Source organism: Mirounga leonina, unplaced genomic scaffold, assembly GCF_011800145.1.
Source record: "Mirounga leonina isolate KUSES-001 unplaced genomic scaffold, KU_Mleo_1.0 Mir_153, whole genome shotgun sequence".
NCBI lineage: Eukaryota > Metazoa > Chordata > Mammalia > Carnivora > Phocidae > Mirounga > Mirounga leonina.
Genome location: NW_023270387.1, coordinates 20,086,053 through 20,102,297, shown reverse-complemented (window position 1 = coordinate 20,102,297; position 16,245 = coordinate 20,086,053). Strand labels below are relative to the sequence as shown.

Below are 16,245 nucleotides of genomic sequence, written 5' to 3'. Positions count from 1 at the left end.
GCCAGGGACCTACTCAATACGGACATTAGTACGATGTCAGATCTAGAGTTCAGAATCATCACTTTAAAGATACTAGCTGGGCTTGAAAAAAATAGGGAAGTTATTAGAGAAACCCTTTCTGGAGAAGTAAAAGAGCTAAAATCCAACCAAGTAGAAATCAAAAAGGCTATTAATGAGGTGCAATCAAAAATGGGGGCGCTAAGTGCTAGAAGAAATGAGGCAGAAGAGAGAATCAGTAATATAGAAGATGAAATGATGGAAAATAAAGAAGCTGAGAAAAAGAGAGATAAACAACTACTGGATCACGAGGGCAGAATTCGAGAGATAAGCGATACCATAAGACGAAACAACATTAGAATAAGTGGGATCCCAGAAGAAGAAGAAAGAGAGAGAGGGCCAGAAGGTATAATGGAGCAAATTATAGCAGAGAATTTCCCTAATTTGGGGAAAGAAACAGGCATGAAAATCCAGGAAGCACAGAGAACCCCTCTCAAAATCAATAAAAATAGGTCAACTCCCCAACATCTCATAGTAAAACTTACGAGTCTCATAGACAAAGAGAAAATCCTGAAAGCAGCTCGGGAGAAGAGATATGTAACCTACAATGGTAGAAACATTAGATTGGCAACAGACCTATCCACAGAGACATGGCAGGCCAGAAAGGACTGGCAGGATATATTCAGAGCACTAAATGAGAAAAATATGCAGCCAAGAATACTCTATCCAGCTAGGCTGTCATTGAAAATTGAAGGAGAGATCAAAAGCTTCCAGGACAAACAAAAACTAAAGGAATTTGCAAACACAAAACCAGCCCTACAGGAAATCTTGAAAGGGGTCCTCTAAGCAAAGAGAGAGCCTAAAAGCAACATAGACCAGAAAGGAACACAGACAATATACGGTAACAGTCACCTTACAGGCAATACAATGGCACTAAATTCCTATCTTTCAATAGTTACCCTGAATGTAAATGGGCTAAATGCCCCAATCAAAAGACACAGGCTATCAGATTGGATTAAAAAACAAGACCCATCGATATGCTGTCTGCAAGAGACTCATTTTAGAACCAAAGACACCCCCAGATTGAAAGTGAGGGGGTGGAAAACCATTTACCATGCTAATGGGCACCAAAAGAAAGCTGGGGTGGCAATCCTTATATCAGACAAATTAGATTTTAAACCAAAGACTGTAATAAGAGATGAGGAAGGACACTATATCATACTTAAAGGATCTATCCAACAAGAAGATTTAACAATTGTAAAAATCTATGCCCCTAACATGGGAGCAGCCAATTATATAAGGCAATTAATAACAAAAGCAAAGAAACACATCGACAACAATACAATAATAGTGGGGGACTTTAACATCCCCCTCACTGAAATGGACAGATCGTCTAAGCAAAAGATCAACAAGGAAATAAAGACTTTAAATGACACACTGGACCAAATGGATTTCACAGACATATTCAGAACATTCCACCCCAAAGCAACGGAATACACATTCTTCTCTAGTGCCCATGGAACATTCTCCAGAATTGATCACATCCTAGGTCATAAATCAGGTCTCAACCGGTACCAAAAGATTGGGATCATTCCCTGCCTATTTTCAGACCACAATGCTTTGAAACTAGAACTCAATCACAAGAGGAAAGTCGGAAAGAACTCAAATACATGGAGGCTAAAGAGCATCCTACTGAAGAATGAATGGGTCAACCAGGAAATTAAAGAAGAATTAAAAAAATACATGGAAACCAATGAAAATGAAAACACAACTGTTCAAAATCTTTGGGATGCAGCAAAGGCAGTCCTAAGAGGAAAGTATATAGCAATACAAGCCTTTCTCAAGAAACAAGAAAGGTCTCAAGTACACAACCTAACCCTACACCTAAAGGAGCTGGAGAAAGAACAGCAAATAAAGCCTAAACCCAGCAGGAGAAGAGAAATAATAAAGATCAGAGCAGAAATCAATGAAATAGAAACTAAAAGAACAGTAGAACAGATCAACAAAACTAGGTGCTGGTTCTTTGAAAGAATTAACAAGATTGATAAACCCCTGGCCAGACTTATCAAAAAGAGAAGAGAAATGACCCAAATCAACAAAATCATGAATGAAAGAGGAGAGATCACAACCAACACCAAAGAAATACAAACAATTATAAGAACATATTATGAGCAACTCTATGCCAGCAAATTAGATAACCTGGAAGAGATGGATGCATTCCTAGAGATGTATCAACTACCAAAACTGAACCAGGATGAAATAGAAAACCTGAACAGACCTATAGCCACTAAGGAAATTGAAGCAGTCATCAAAAATCTCCCAAAAAACAAAAGCCCAGGGCCAGATGGCTTCCCAGGGGAATTCTACCAAACATTTCAAGAAGAATTAATACCTATTCTTCTGAAACTGTTCCAAAAAATAGAAACGGAAGGAAAACTTCCAAACTCACTTTATGAGGCCACCATTACCTTGATCCCCAAACCAGACAAAGACCCCATCAAAAAGGAGAATTACAGACCAATATCCCTGATGAACATGGATGCAAAAATTCTCACCAAAATACTAGCCAATAGCATCCAACAGTACATTAAAAGGATTATTCACCATGACCAAGTGGGATTTATCCCTGGGCTGCAAGGTTGGTTCAACATCCGCAAATCAATCAACGTGATACAATACCTTAACAAAAGAAAGAACAAGAATCATATGATCCTCTCAATAGATGCAGAAAAAGCTTTTGACAAAGTACAGCATCCTTTCTTGATCAAAACTCTTCAGAGTATAGGGATAGAGGGTACATACCTCAATATCATAAAAGTCATCTATGAAAAACCTACAGCAAATATTATTCTCAATGGGGAAAAACTGAGAGCTTTCCCCCTAAGGTCAGGAACGCGGCAGGGATGTCCACTATCACCACTGCTATTCAACATAGTATTGGAAGTCCTAGCCACAGCAATCAGACAACAAAAAGAAATCAAAGGCATCCAAACTGGCAAAGAAGAAGTCAAACTCTCACTCTTTGCAGATGATATGATACTTTATGTGGAAAACCCAAAAGACTCCACCCCAAAACTGCTAGAACTCATACAGGAATTCAGTAAAGTGGCAGGATATAAAATCAATGCACAGAAGTCAGTGGCATTCCTATATACCAACAACAAGACAGAAGAAAGAGAAATTAAGGAGTCGATCCCATTTACAATTGCACCCAAAACCATAAGATACCTAGGAATAAATCTAACCAAAGAGACAAAGGATCTGTACTCAGAAAACTATAAAATACTCATGAAAGAAATTGAGGAAGACACAAAGAAATGGAAAAACGTTCCATGCTCATGGATTGGAAGAACAAATATTGTGAAGATGTCAATGCTACCTAGAGCAATCTACACATTTAATGCAATCCCCATCAAAATACCATCCACTTTTTTCAAAGAAATGGAACAAATAATCCTAAAATTTGTATGGAACCAGAAAAGACCCCGCATAGCCAGAGGAATATTGAAAAAGAAAAGCAAAGCCGGCGGCATCCCAATTCCGGAATTCAAGCTCTATTACAAAGCTGTCATCATCAAGACAGCATGGTACTGGCACAAAAACAGACACATAGATCAATGGAACAGAATAGAGAGCCCAGAAATGGACCCTCAACTCTATGGTCAACTAATCTTCGACAAAGCAGGAAAGAATGTCCAATGGAACAAAGACAGTCTCTTCAACAAATGGTGTTGGGAAAATTGGATAGCCACATGCAGAAGAATGAAACTGGACCATTTCCTTACACCACACACAAAAATAGACTCCAAATGGTTGAAAGACCTCAATGTGAGACAGGAGTCCATCCAAATCCTAAAGGAGAACACAGGCAGCAACCTCTTTGACCTCAGCCGAAGCAACTTCTTCCTAGAAACATCGCCAAAGGCAAGGGAAGCAAGGACAAAAATGAACTATTGGGACTTCATCAAGATAAAAAGCTTTTGCAAAACAAAGGAAACAGTCAACAAAACCAAAAGACAACCGACAGAATGGGAGAAGATATTTGCAAATGACATATCAGATAAAGGGCTAGTATCCAAAATCTATAAAGAACTCATCAAACTCAACACCCAAAGAACAAAGAATCCAATCAAGAAATGGGCAGAAGACATGAACAGACATTTTTCCAAAGAAGACATCCAAATGGCCAGCAGACACATGAGAAAGTGCTCAATATCACTCAGCATCAGGGAAATCCAAATCAAAACCTCAATGAGATACCACCTCACACCAGTCAGAATGGCTAAAATTAACAAGTCAGGAAATGACAGATGTTGGCGGGGATGCGGAGAAAGGGGAACCCTCCTACACTGTTGGTGGGAATGCAAGCTGATGCAGCCACTCTGGAAAACTGTATGGAGGTTCCTCAAAAAGTTGAAAATAGAGCTACCGTATGATCCAGCAATTGCACTACTGGGTATTTACCCCAAAGATACAAAAGTAGGGATCCGAAGGGCTACGTGCACCCCGATGTTTATAGCAGCAATGTCCACAATAGCCAAACTGTGGAAAGAGCCAAGATGTCCATCGACAGATGAATGGATAAAGAAGAGGTGGTATATATATACAATGGAATATTATGCAGCCATCAGAAGGAATGAGATCTTGCCATTTGCAACGACGTGGATGGAACTGGAGGGTATCATGTTGAGTGAAATAAGTCAAACAGAGAAAGACATGTATCATATGATCTCACTGATATGAGGAATTCTTAATCGCAGGAAACAAACTGAGTGTTGTTGGAGTGGGGGGTGGGGTGGGAGGGATGGGGTGACTGGGTGATGGACACTGGGGAGGGTGTGTGCTCTGGTAAGCGCTGTGAATTGTGCAAGACCGTTGAATATCAGATCTGTACCTCTGAAACAAATAATGCAATATATGTTAAGAAAAAAAAAAAAAGAAGAAGAAGAAGAAGGTAGCGGGAGGGGAAGAATGAAGCGGGGGAAATCGGAGGGGTAGACGAACCATGAGAGACGATAGACTCTGAAAAACAAACTGAGGGTTCTAGAGGGGAGGGGGGTGGGAGGATGGGTTAGCCTGGTGGTGGGTATTGAGGAGGGCACATTCTACATGGAGCACTGGGTGTTGTGCACAAACAATGAATCATGGAACACTTCATCTAAAACTAATGATGTAATGTATGGGGATTAACATAAGAATAAAATTAAAAAATAAATAAATAAATAAATAAATAAGATGAAGTATAATTCCCATAGCAGAGTTGAAGAATAGGATATTGACTGGACAAAAAGCTCATGTACACTAAGGAGAGTTGAGTGCATGGTGACAAGTGATTTGAGTGTATGAACCTAACGATGGTAGTTAATTTTTAAATAACAGATACGCAAGGGGCGCCTGGGTGACTCAGTCAGTTAAGTGTCCGACTCTTGGTTTCGACTCAGGTCACGGGAGATCGAGCTCCACATCAGGCTCCGTGCTCGGCACAGAGTCTGGTTGAGATCCTCTCTCTCTCCCCCTCTGCCCTCCCCCTACGCTCTCTCTCTCTAAAATAAATAAATAAATCTTTAATAAATAAATAACAGATATGTAAAATCAATTACTAGATATGTTACATTTTAAAATTCTGATTATGTTGAGAGTTTACTATATTATTACTTGACCTATAGATCTATTTATTATGAAAATCAGATTAAAGGACAGAAAAAAGGAAAAAGAGACAAAAATAATGAATGAAATGCCCCATACATGTACTGTACCTATTTGCAACAGAGGTTAGGAATCAGTTCTGTCCATATGCTACAAAGAGAATAATTTACCCATAACACAATTCCAGTATAATTGGGGGGGGAAAAAATCTGTTCTTTGACCTAAAGCTCTTTCTCATAAGGTTTGACTCTTACACTTTGGCACCTTCCTTTAGAGGATTCTAAACTGTCTTACCAAAAATAAATAAATTTAAAATATGTATAAAAAATAAACATCATTTCACTATTCACCACTTACAAAGGTAAAAAAAAGTAAAAGTGAAGTTGAATGTGATACCTCCTAATCTCTACTTCATATCCTAGATATGTCCTGTATCTAAAAAAAAAAATCATAGACATAAAATGAATATGTACTTACAGCCTGGGCTTGTTGTTGGAATAATTCGTTCTGATTCTCTCTGTCATCCATTCCATCCCCAAGCATCTGGGAAGGAGGTAACCTAGCACTTCCAATAGCAGCATTCAAGTTGCTTGGAAAAACACTTGTTCTTTTAGGAGTTAAATGTGCTGGATCTGAAGACTGCATGGCTATAGAGCCTTCTTTTTCTGCCTACACAAAGGAAGAAAGTGAGATTCTTCTAGTGAGGTTCTACTCCAAGCCATTATAATCAAATAATGTCTATAAGCAGCCCCAAAGATTTTAAATCAGGATCAGGGGTATAAAGGGGAAAGTTTTAACAGGCAAAGAAACTAACATTTACCAGGCACCTACTATGTGCTAATAATTTACTTATCTAATTATCATAACAACATTGTGAGACAAGTATCATAGCCCCAATTTTATAGATCAAGAAACTACAGTCCACAGAGGGTAAGTAATAAACCCAAGGTCACATAGCTAGCAAGCAGCAAAGCCAAAATTCAAACCCAAATCCAAAATTCTGACATTGTTTTATACTATTGGTGAGAGCAAAAAAAAATTCTTGTGAGTCAGAACAACACAAGAATAAAACATACAAATCTACCGCCCTCCCTAGAAATTATACAAAGCATGAAATCCAAAGAAAGTGAGTCTGTAACTGTCTAACAGCTTATCTCATAACACACACTTCACATTCAATCTTTACTCAGGTTCACTTTTGAACTTACTGCTTCATAAGATCTCTGAAACTGTTGCTTTTTTCTCAGCCTGATTTGCTGATTTACTCGGTGTTTGACTTGTCTCTGAAAATGCTTCAGAGCTTCTTGTTTTTTTCTTAGCTGTTCCTTTAGTTCTTCTTCAATCATATATGCTGAAGTCTTGAAAGATGAAAGACAGAAAATAAACTTAAATGTTAGCAGTTTTTGCCCACTAGGGCTCTGCTGTAAGCACAAATCAGTCAAGATAAAATCCTGACAAAATAATTCAGTTCTATAATCCAGAATTCCCAGTAGAGTAAGGAAATCACAGGAGTTCAGAGCTGATAATCTAGACATAGCTGGTGAGTACCAAGAACTCAAACCAAATCACAAACTAAAAATTGGAATTTGTGAGCACTCAAATAAAATCTTAATTTTTCATTGAACTGATAACTAAAGTTGTCTTCATTAATTCTTAATGAACCAATTCAAACCTATCTTATGTCACACATTTTCTAAAATTGCTCACCACTCACTAAATACGTCCTATTATAAAATGCCTTCACACTCAGATTTATGCTCCATTTTTAACATAGCATGCTCTTCCTGTCATCTCTATCTAGTAAGGTAAAGGCTTACTCATTCTTTAAGACCATCTAATACCCACCACCTAGGACCTTCCACAATCCCTTCTTCTTCTGAGCTCTCCTATGCTATAATACTTCTCATTCTTATTAACATTAATTGAGAGCAACACTTCTCAAATCCCCCATTAGGTTAGGTACACCTTGAGGACAGGAAATGTATTTAACTCTCCTTTGTTTCCCCTACAATATGTAACACAGAGCCTTGAATATAAAGATACTCAATATTTATGTAATGCTCAATTCCAAAACATATTCTAAACAATCTAGAATATTTTATCCCGTTTGAGTCCCTGATCAGTATTCACTTCCTCTGAGTGCTCTGAATAACAACCATAGTCATCATAATTAAAAGCAGTTACCATTATTAAAGATCTGCTACAAGACAAGCACTTTAACTACATTTTATCACTGAATCCCCAACACTACCTCCAACAGAAGGTATTCTTATCTCTTATATTAAAGATGAAGAAACTGGGGCTCAGAAAGATTAATCTTTAGTAGTAGCCAAAGAGTCGATGGCTGGCAAGTAGCAGAGCTAGAAGTTTCTCTGACTCCAATATGTATGCCCTATACTGTACTGTTTTTCTCTCGACTGTGTTTCTCTTTCAAAAGGAATCTTCAAATTAAATAAAATCATACTCCTATTGAGCCCTTCTTCTAACACAGTGATTCCAAATTCTAGTTCAGAAGGTGCCCAAATATTTCATAGGAGGTCATTAACTCTCAAAATCAAATGAACTTAAATTCCAATTAAAATTAAATTTTCCAAGAAATCTACCCCATATTCTATACGAGTATATACCATAGGCGTAGAGTGTACAAAACAAATATCAAAGAACAATTAGGTAAAATAATTCCAAAGGAGAGATACAGATAGTAAAGCCTGAACAACTGACCGAAATTAACTCAACTCCCAGAAGATTAAAGCCATCCTTCCTTTTTTTACTTCCACTATCTGTCTGCCCTCTCTTTACCCCCATGCTGAGATTATCAAACATCTTACTGAAGTATATGACTGATTCCAAATTGTGAATCTCAACTGTAAGCCAAACATAAGAATGTGCCATATTTTAGAAACATATTTTTCTTAGCAAACACCATTGTTTAAGGCCACCAAAACCCAAGAACATTGTCCCATGTTCTGGAATGTTAGGAGATTCTCAGAGTCAAATAAATTTGAGAAATACTGGGTTAAGCAAAAATAAATACTGTTTCAATTGTAAAACTAACTCCTCGTAGACTTTTTGAACCTTAAGGACTATCCAAGTGGGCAAGATAGGATGAAGTGTTTCTCACAACAACCAAAGAACATTTTTGGATAATTCACATATGATGGGACTGATATTTAGATTACACAGTAGTCTCCAAGGATGATCTCCCCTTCTCCCCACAATGAATCAAGTCTCCCAGTATTTATGCCCTTGTGTAGTCATTTCCCATACTGAATGTAGTCTGGCTCTGTATATCCAAAAAGAGGAAGAAGCATTGGCTCCATGACTTCTCCAGCAAGGTCATAAAGCAACTTCCACCTATAGCTCTTGGAATGCTCACCCTAAGGAAACCAGCCACCATGTAAGAATTCTACCCTAAGACTACCATGCTGAAAGGAAGCCCAAGCTAGCCAAGTAGAGAGGCCGTGTGGAAAGAGAAATCTTCCAGCAAGCTCCTAGCCATTCTAGTCATCCTAGCCCAAGTGCCAGTTATGTGAGTGAGAAAGCCATCTTGGACTTTACAGCCCAACAGATGCCAGATGAAGGACAAAGAAATCCAACCAACAGCCAGAACCCAGTAAACTTGTCCCAGACATCCCCAGCCATTTTAGCTGTCCCAACTGAAGCTTCAGACACCATGTTGCAGACAAGCCATCCCCATTGTGCCCTGCTTGAAATCCTGACACACAGTATCTTTTGCTTTATGCCACTAAGATCCAGGTTTGTTACACAACAATAGATAATCAGATAAATTATAAAATAATGCAATAGCCATGAATGCTGATAGAACGGCAGTGTCTTTCGGTGCTAATTTAATTAATGGAAGGGGAGGGAGGTCTGAAGTTACGGTATTTTTAGGAATCTTGACAGCTCCTTGAAACTTTGGGGACAAAAATGATTAGGAGCTTCCCTTTAGAATAGGCATGATATTAGGTCTACCATGCTTTAGAAGTAACTATTCAGCATTTATTCTGAGCTGACAAGACTGCATCTGTTAAGGGTGGATTCCCCAGTCCATACATGCTAAATCGGTAAAGAGTTCTATGAGATGCTTGATCAGATTGACTTTGACTGGTACTGATCAAAATTTTTTAAATGAGGGAAAGGAGACATGTTTATATTTTTTCCAAGACTAGTATTTCCATTTAGTGTTTGGGAACATGAGATTCAATTCTCTTTCACATAGAAAAAGAAAAATTTGGTGGTTTTTAGGCATTTTGATGCTACATTACAAAGATGTCATTATTTGAGCAATGAAAAAGAGGAGTCACTAACTTAAATACCAAAATACCTTTGTACCAAATCTTACTGATTCTTCTGGGATAAATATAAGACATTTATCCCTCTTCATTCCTACTTCAACCACCCTTTCTCAAGGCTTTCCCTCTTTATTCCTTACCATTAAACAAGTCTTGATGCTATACTTCATGGCTAAATTGTTACGATTACATCCTAATTTGTCCCCCAGGAGCCAATCTATCCCTCACTTCAAAAAAGTTTTGAAGCAATTAACCTAATCAGAACACTGTTTTATTATGAAATTCATCTGTAAATATTAAACAATGAATGAAGTCAATCCCTTCTCCATTTCCTGTGGTTCCCTACAGCTCCTATTTTCCACAGTTCTATCAGCCACCATCCCCCTACTAAGCTTCCCACTCCAATCAATCTAATCTACCCTTAGAATCCTGATACACCTCGCTCACTTCCCACTCTCCCCATTCTTCTTTTTTTTTTTTTTTAAAGATTTTATTTATTTATTTGAGAGAGAATGAGAGACAGAGAGCAGGAGAGGGAAAAGGGCAGAGGGAGAAGCAGACCCCCCGCTGAGCAGGGAGCCCGATGCGGGACTCGATCCCGGGACTCCAGGATCATGACCTGAGCCGAAGGCAGTCGCTTAACCAACTGAGCCACCCAGGCGCCCTCTCCCCATTCTTCTTGAATCATCCTCCTTCTCTATCTAAATTCTTCATTAAACTTGCCTGTATCACATCAACCCAAAGTCCTATCTTTCTTCTTTAAGTATCATAGTCATAGCACTTAATCATATACTACTCAGATACTTAAAATCCTTTCTGGAAATAGGCAGAAGAGGAATAAATGAATATGTATGTACATACATATTCACATACAAAAAATAAAATTAATGAATATATGATATTGCTTCGCTATTTAAGATTTACTTTAAACATGTCTCATTTCTTCTCTGAGATCAAGGACCACTCATATTTTTCATCTTATGTTCAGCATGTTGTCGATACATTCAGAAGAACCTTCCCACAATTTGTGCATTCCATTTATTAGGCACTAAGATAAAGTCGGGGGCATGATAATAAATAAGATTTTTTTCCTGTGCTCTGGAAGTTCACACTCCATCAGGAAAAGTAGATATGTAAACAACTTACTACAAATATAATGTGGTAAATGCCACAATAAAATTCCAACAAATAGCTAAGAGGCACACTTTAGTGAAAGACTATCAAAAATATTCTTACAAAACTGTCCTCCTGTGTCAATTAGCACATGAGTTATTATGTAAGCAGGCACACATGTAAACTTCGCAGAAGTTTCCCTTCATCTGAAATGCTGTTCCCTACGATCTGCACTTACAACATTTCCATTTTTTAAGGACGAACATAGACTACATTTCCACATCCATTTTTTGAGTATTTCCTTAAGACTTACTATATGACAGGACGGGAATGAACAAAAAATAAAGTTCCCTGTCCTCATGAAATTTATAGTTAAACTTTCTCAGAATCCCAGTCAGAATTAATCTGTTCTTTCCTTATTCTGTGTCTGAATCTTACTGAATCTCTACTACACTCTTATTAACTTCAAGCAATCAATTAATGCTTAAGTGTAGCAACTGTCACCCCTACTATGTTGTAGGGTGTCTGCAAGATATAGATAGTGCGTATGTCTTGTGCATAGCAAGCGATCAAGAGTTTGTGAAATGAACAGTTTTGGCAAACAGGTGTTTGTTCTACAATCCTAATTCAAGAACGTACCTATTTATAACAGAAAAGAAAGGACAACCCCAGAAAGGACTGTTCATCTTTATCTAAGCACCAGGGATTACAGAAGGCTAATATGGGGGGAGGGGGAGAGAAAGAAAGGAAAAAGAAAAATGGGGGAGCAACCCCACTACATTTGCATCAAACTGACACTCACATATGCTGGGACCTCCGAACTATCTGGCAAGGCAGGTTCCACCCATGCCCCAACTGGCATTATAGCCTGGTTCCTCTCAGCCAGCACGGCCAACACGTCCTTGCTCTTCAGGGGGTTTAAAGCCAGAGGCACCCTTGTGGTATTTCGAGGCTTCTTGAGGGGGGCCATACTTCCTGGCATCTGTGACTCCTGGGCAGGAGAAAAGAGAAGCTTAACATCTTCAAACGACTGCGCTAAAAGCTCAACCTCCTGAGCCATGAGCACAGGCTCCAGAAAGGGAGAGAAGCCTTGCAGGAGGCAGTAGCCTGACAGGCAGTCGAAGAACGAGAATGCTGGAGAAGGAAGGAAAGAGGAAAGAAGGGGAGAGAAGTGGGAAGAAATAAAAAGGAAGAGTATAAAGACTGCCTTCTGGAAAGAATGGGGATGAGAGGGCGAGAAAAAGGGATCTACTGAGAGAACGAAGACGGTGCCCACCGGTGGCACCGCGAGGAAAGGCAGGAACGACCGCAGCAGCCAGAAGGAAAGGGGCCTGGTAGGGTGGGGTGGGAACCTGAGCCAGAGGCAGAGTCCAAATGACCGGTATCCGTTTATGGGGGAAAGCGCTGGACGCCGAGGAGTCCCGGGCCAGACAAAAGCCTGTTTCTGAGGCCTCAGGGGTCCCACCCCTGCTAAGATAGCACCGACCCAGTACCGGTGAGCCGCTCGCCACAGACTCAAACTATTCCGGATACTAAGGGAACCGCTTCCAGTAAACCGCCACGTTGGGGAGGGCCGCCCCGCCCCGCCCCGCCCCGCCCCGCCCCGCCCTTCGGGGGCCTTGTAGCCACCCCTTCCGGTCTTGCGTCCCCTCCCCGGGGCTGGGCAAGCGTGAGGGGCGGGACTTCGGGCTCCGCAAAAACGTCACTTCCGCTTCGTTCTAGCTGAGGGGGCGGGACTTATGAAGGCCCGGGAAACTGGGCGGGACGAGTGGGTTCGCGCGGCTGCTGGGTAAGGCGCCGGCTGAGGTGTGGTCGGCTGCTGGTGCCGTTGAAGCCCCAGCACGGAGACCAGTTCAAGTGTTTCAGGAAGGGATTACATTGAGCTGAAGAACGGTGACTGGGAGGGACAGGGGTCCCAACAGAGGGAAGTAGGAGAAAAGGATGGAAGAAGGTGGGCCTAGCAGGGCTTCCTCTAGGAACAAACTAAGCTAACTAAGCTAAGTTTAGTTAGTCTGTGTACACCTCGTTACATTTATAAGGCTATTTAATACATATTCTTATATTTGAACAGCCACGCGAGCGGTCACCCTCACTGCTCCAAGCTCTGCTATAATTCTGGGACACTTCCATTATCCCTGTGAAATACCCATTCGTTCATTTAACATATAATTGAGAGCTTTTTATGCACCCTTACTGTTCTGGGCACTGGAAATACATAGCAGTGAACAAAACAAAGACCCCTTGTTCATAGAATTTGTAGTAAGTAACCAAACACAGGAGTGAGTAAGTGTCTGATGCTCATGAATATTGTAGCGTAAGCAGAGACGATAAAGAGTGTTGCAGGGAGAGGAAATGAATTTTTAGATAGGATGACTAGAGAAGGCTTCACTGAAGTGCTTTTTTAAAATATTTATTTATTTGAGAGAAAGAACACAGAGGGGAGGAGAAGAGGGCGCCATCCCAGGACCCTGAGATCATGACCTGAGCTGAAGTCAGACACTTAACCAACAGAGCCCCCAGGCGCCCCCACTGAGGTACTTTTGAGCAAAGGCTCCAATGCAAACTCCCGCAATCTAATGGAACTAGCTACCATAATCTTCAAAGGAGAGTTAAGTGTTCAGGTAGAGGGGACAACAAGTACAATCACTCCAAAGTAGCTGAGAAACAGCAAGGAGGCTGGTGTGACTGGTACAGAGTGAGAGGGGGAGAGTGTTGGGGTAGGAGTCAAAAGTTAGGGGGTAGGCAGTCATATAAAGCATTGTAAGCCATGGAAAGGCATTGAGATGGGGAATCACCAATGTTTTGAGCAAAGGAAGGCCATAATGTGACTTAAATTTTTAAAAAATCACTGTAGATGCTCTATTGAGAATAGACTGAATGAGCCAGGAGTATAAGTAGTAGGCCAATTAAGAGGCTATTCCAATAATCCGAATAGGAGATGACAATGTCTTAGATCAGAGAAGTAGTGGTAAAGATGGTGAGAAGTAGTTGGGATTCTGGATATATTTGGGAGGCAGGACTTTTGGGACCTGTTGAAAGTGGGATATAGAGTGTGTGTGTGTGTGTATGTGTGTGGAGAGAGAGAGGAGTCAAGAAAAATTCTAGTGATTTTGTCCTGAGCAATTAAGAGGATGGAGTTGCCATTACCATTTACTAAGATGGGGAAAATGGCAGACAGAATAGGTTTGGGAGGAAGATCGGGAATTCGGTTTGAGACAGATTACGTTTTGTTAAATTCGGGGGTAATTCATTACACGGAAAGTGATAACTAATACAAATAGGAATCAATAATATAGAGGAAGAGACGTTGGAGGTCTGAGGAAGGAAGATAAGGTACAAAATATTTGTCCAGAAGAGTAGAACCAGAGACCTGTGCAATTGCCAGATGGCCTTAAGGACCCATGTGAGATTCATGATTCTGCGTTTCAAGTGAGACTAGTCAGCATGGTTGAGCATTTTTCTTCAGTTGTATGGTTATAGGCATAAAGTAGGTGGAAAAATTTATTTTAATCAGGGTTGAGTCTTTACCAAAATATTACTCTCAAGCAAGAAATGAAGATTTAGGGAGTTGAAGAGAGATTAGTGCAAGGGAGTAATTAAATGACTGACCATGAAACTTAAAATAGATAATAAGGAAAGGGAGGACAAGTGGGATGTAAGGGACATTGTAAAGTTAGTACAATAAAGAGATTGAAGGTTCCAGTGGAGATCTAAAGTTTGTTAAAGCAAGATGCTGGAAAGAATGCCCTGAAAAGATAAGAGGTGGGGATCCAAGAGTGGGATGCTTGAAACTGAGGATATGGAGGGGCTGCAGATATTGGTACTGTCAAAGTCCATGGTAGGACCAAGGGAGGGAATGCTGAAGTAAATTAAAATCCCTGGAGAAAAAGAGGTCATAGAAATGAGGGGCCAAAGCATTGGATGGACTGTTCCCAAGGTTATCAAAATCACCAAAATATATGACCAGAATAGTGTTGGTGAGAACCAGGAACAATAGTCTTCAAGGAATTTCAAGAAAAGACCTGGAGGTTGGTAGAGGAGAATAATTTGGAAAGCAGTGAGTGGTATGGTCTAACAACATCAGATTCAAAGAGAGGAGTGAAGCCAAGAAAAAGGAGAGAGAAAGGTTTATAAATAGCAGTGAGAAAGAAGGTAACCCATCCCGCCTCCACCCAGAGGGCTAGGGAACAGAAAACAGCCGCCCTTTGAGAGAGGGAGATTGATTTGCATACCTCCAAACACACACACACACACACACACACACACACAACCCTCAACACTGGGGAGAAATGTGATTAGGTAGCTCCTTGCTTTCTCTAAACCTCTAGCTCAAGGTCTATGCATCTCACTAGCAGCTGTGCCAGTAGTTTCATATGAATCTATACTCTTGTTATATCCAGGACGCTCCCATTTTCTGACCTTTTCACATGGTTTATCTTCTATATGGCCAGAGTTAGTTTCTCAGCAGGGAACTGTTGCTCAAGATTGTCTATTTTCTTATGACAGATGTTGGCGGGGATGCGGAGAAAGGGGAACCCTCCTACACTGTTGGTGGGAATGCAAGCTGGTGCAGCCACTCTGGAAAACAGTATGGAGCTTCCTCAAAAAGTTGAAAATAGAGCTACCATATGATCCAGCAATTGCACTACTGGGTATTTACCCCAAAGATACAAATGTAGGGATCCGAAGGGGTACATGCACCCCAATGTTTATAGCAGCAATGTCCACAATAGCCAAACTGTGCAAAGAGCCAAGATGTCCATCGACAGATGAATGGATAAAGAAGAGGTGGTATATATATACAATGGAATATTATGCAGCCATCAAAAGGAATGAGATCTTGCCATTTGCAATGATGTGGATGGAACTGGAGGGTATTATGCTGAGCGAAATAAGTCAAACAGAGAAAGACATGTATCATATGACCTCACTGATAGGAGGAATTCTTAATCTCAGGAAACAAACAGGGTTGCTGGAGTGAGGGTGGGGTGGGAGGGACGGGGTGACTGGGTGATAGACACTGGGGAGGGTATGTGCTCTGGTAAGTGCTGTGAATTGTGCAAGACTGTTGAATCTCAGATCTGTACCTCTGAAACAAATAATGCAATATATGTTAAGAAAAAAAAAAGATAGGAGGGGAAGAATGAAGGGGGGGAATCGGAGGGGGAGATGAACCATGAGAAACGATGGACCC

General features: G+C 40.4%; 1 protein-coding gene across 1 annotated transcript in view; it reads right to left on the bottom strand.

Moving 5' to 3' along the window:
- Window positions 1-12,634, bottom strand: part of CCDC15 (coiled-coil domain containing 15) — an 82,587-nt gene extending 69,953 nt beyond the window's left edge. Inside the window, exons 1-3 of the mRNA XM_035009441.1 lie at window positions 11,854-12,634; window positions 6,852-7,001; window positions 6,121-6,312 (exon numbers count right to left, since the gene is read on the bottom strand). Of these exons, the coding sequence (XP_034865332.1) occupies window positions 6,121-6,312; window positions 6,852-7,001; window positions 11,854-12,111 (600 nt within the window). The 5' untranslated portion in view covers window positions 12,112-12,634. The remainder of the gene's footprint in view (window positions 1-6,120; window positions 6,313-6,851; window positions 7,002-11,853) is intronic.
- Window positions 12,635-16,245: the final 3,611 nt, after the last annotated feature.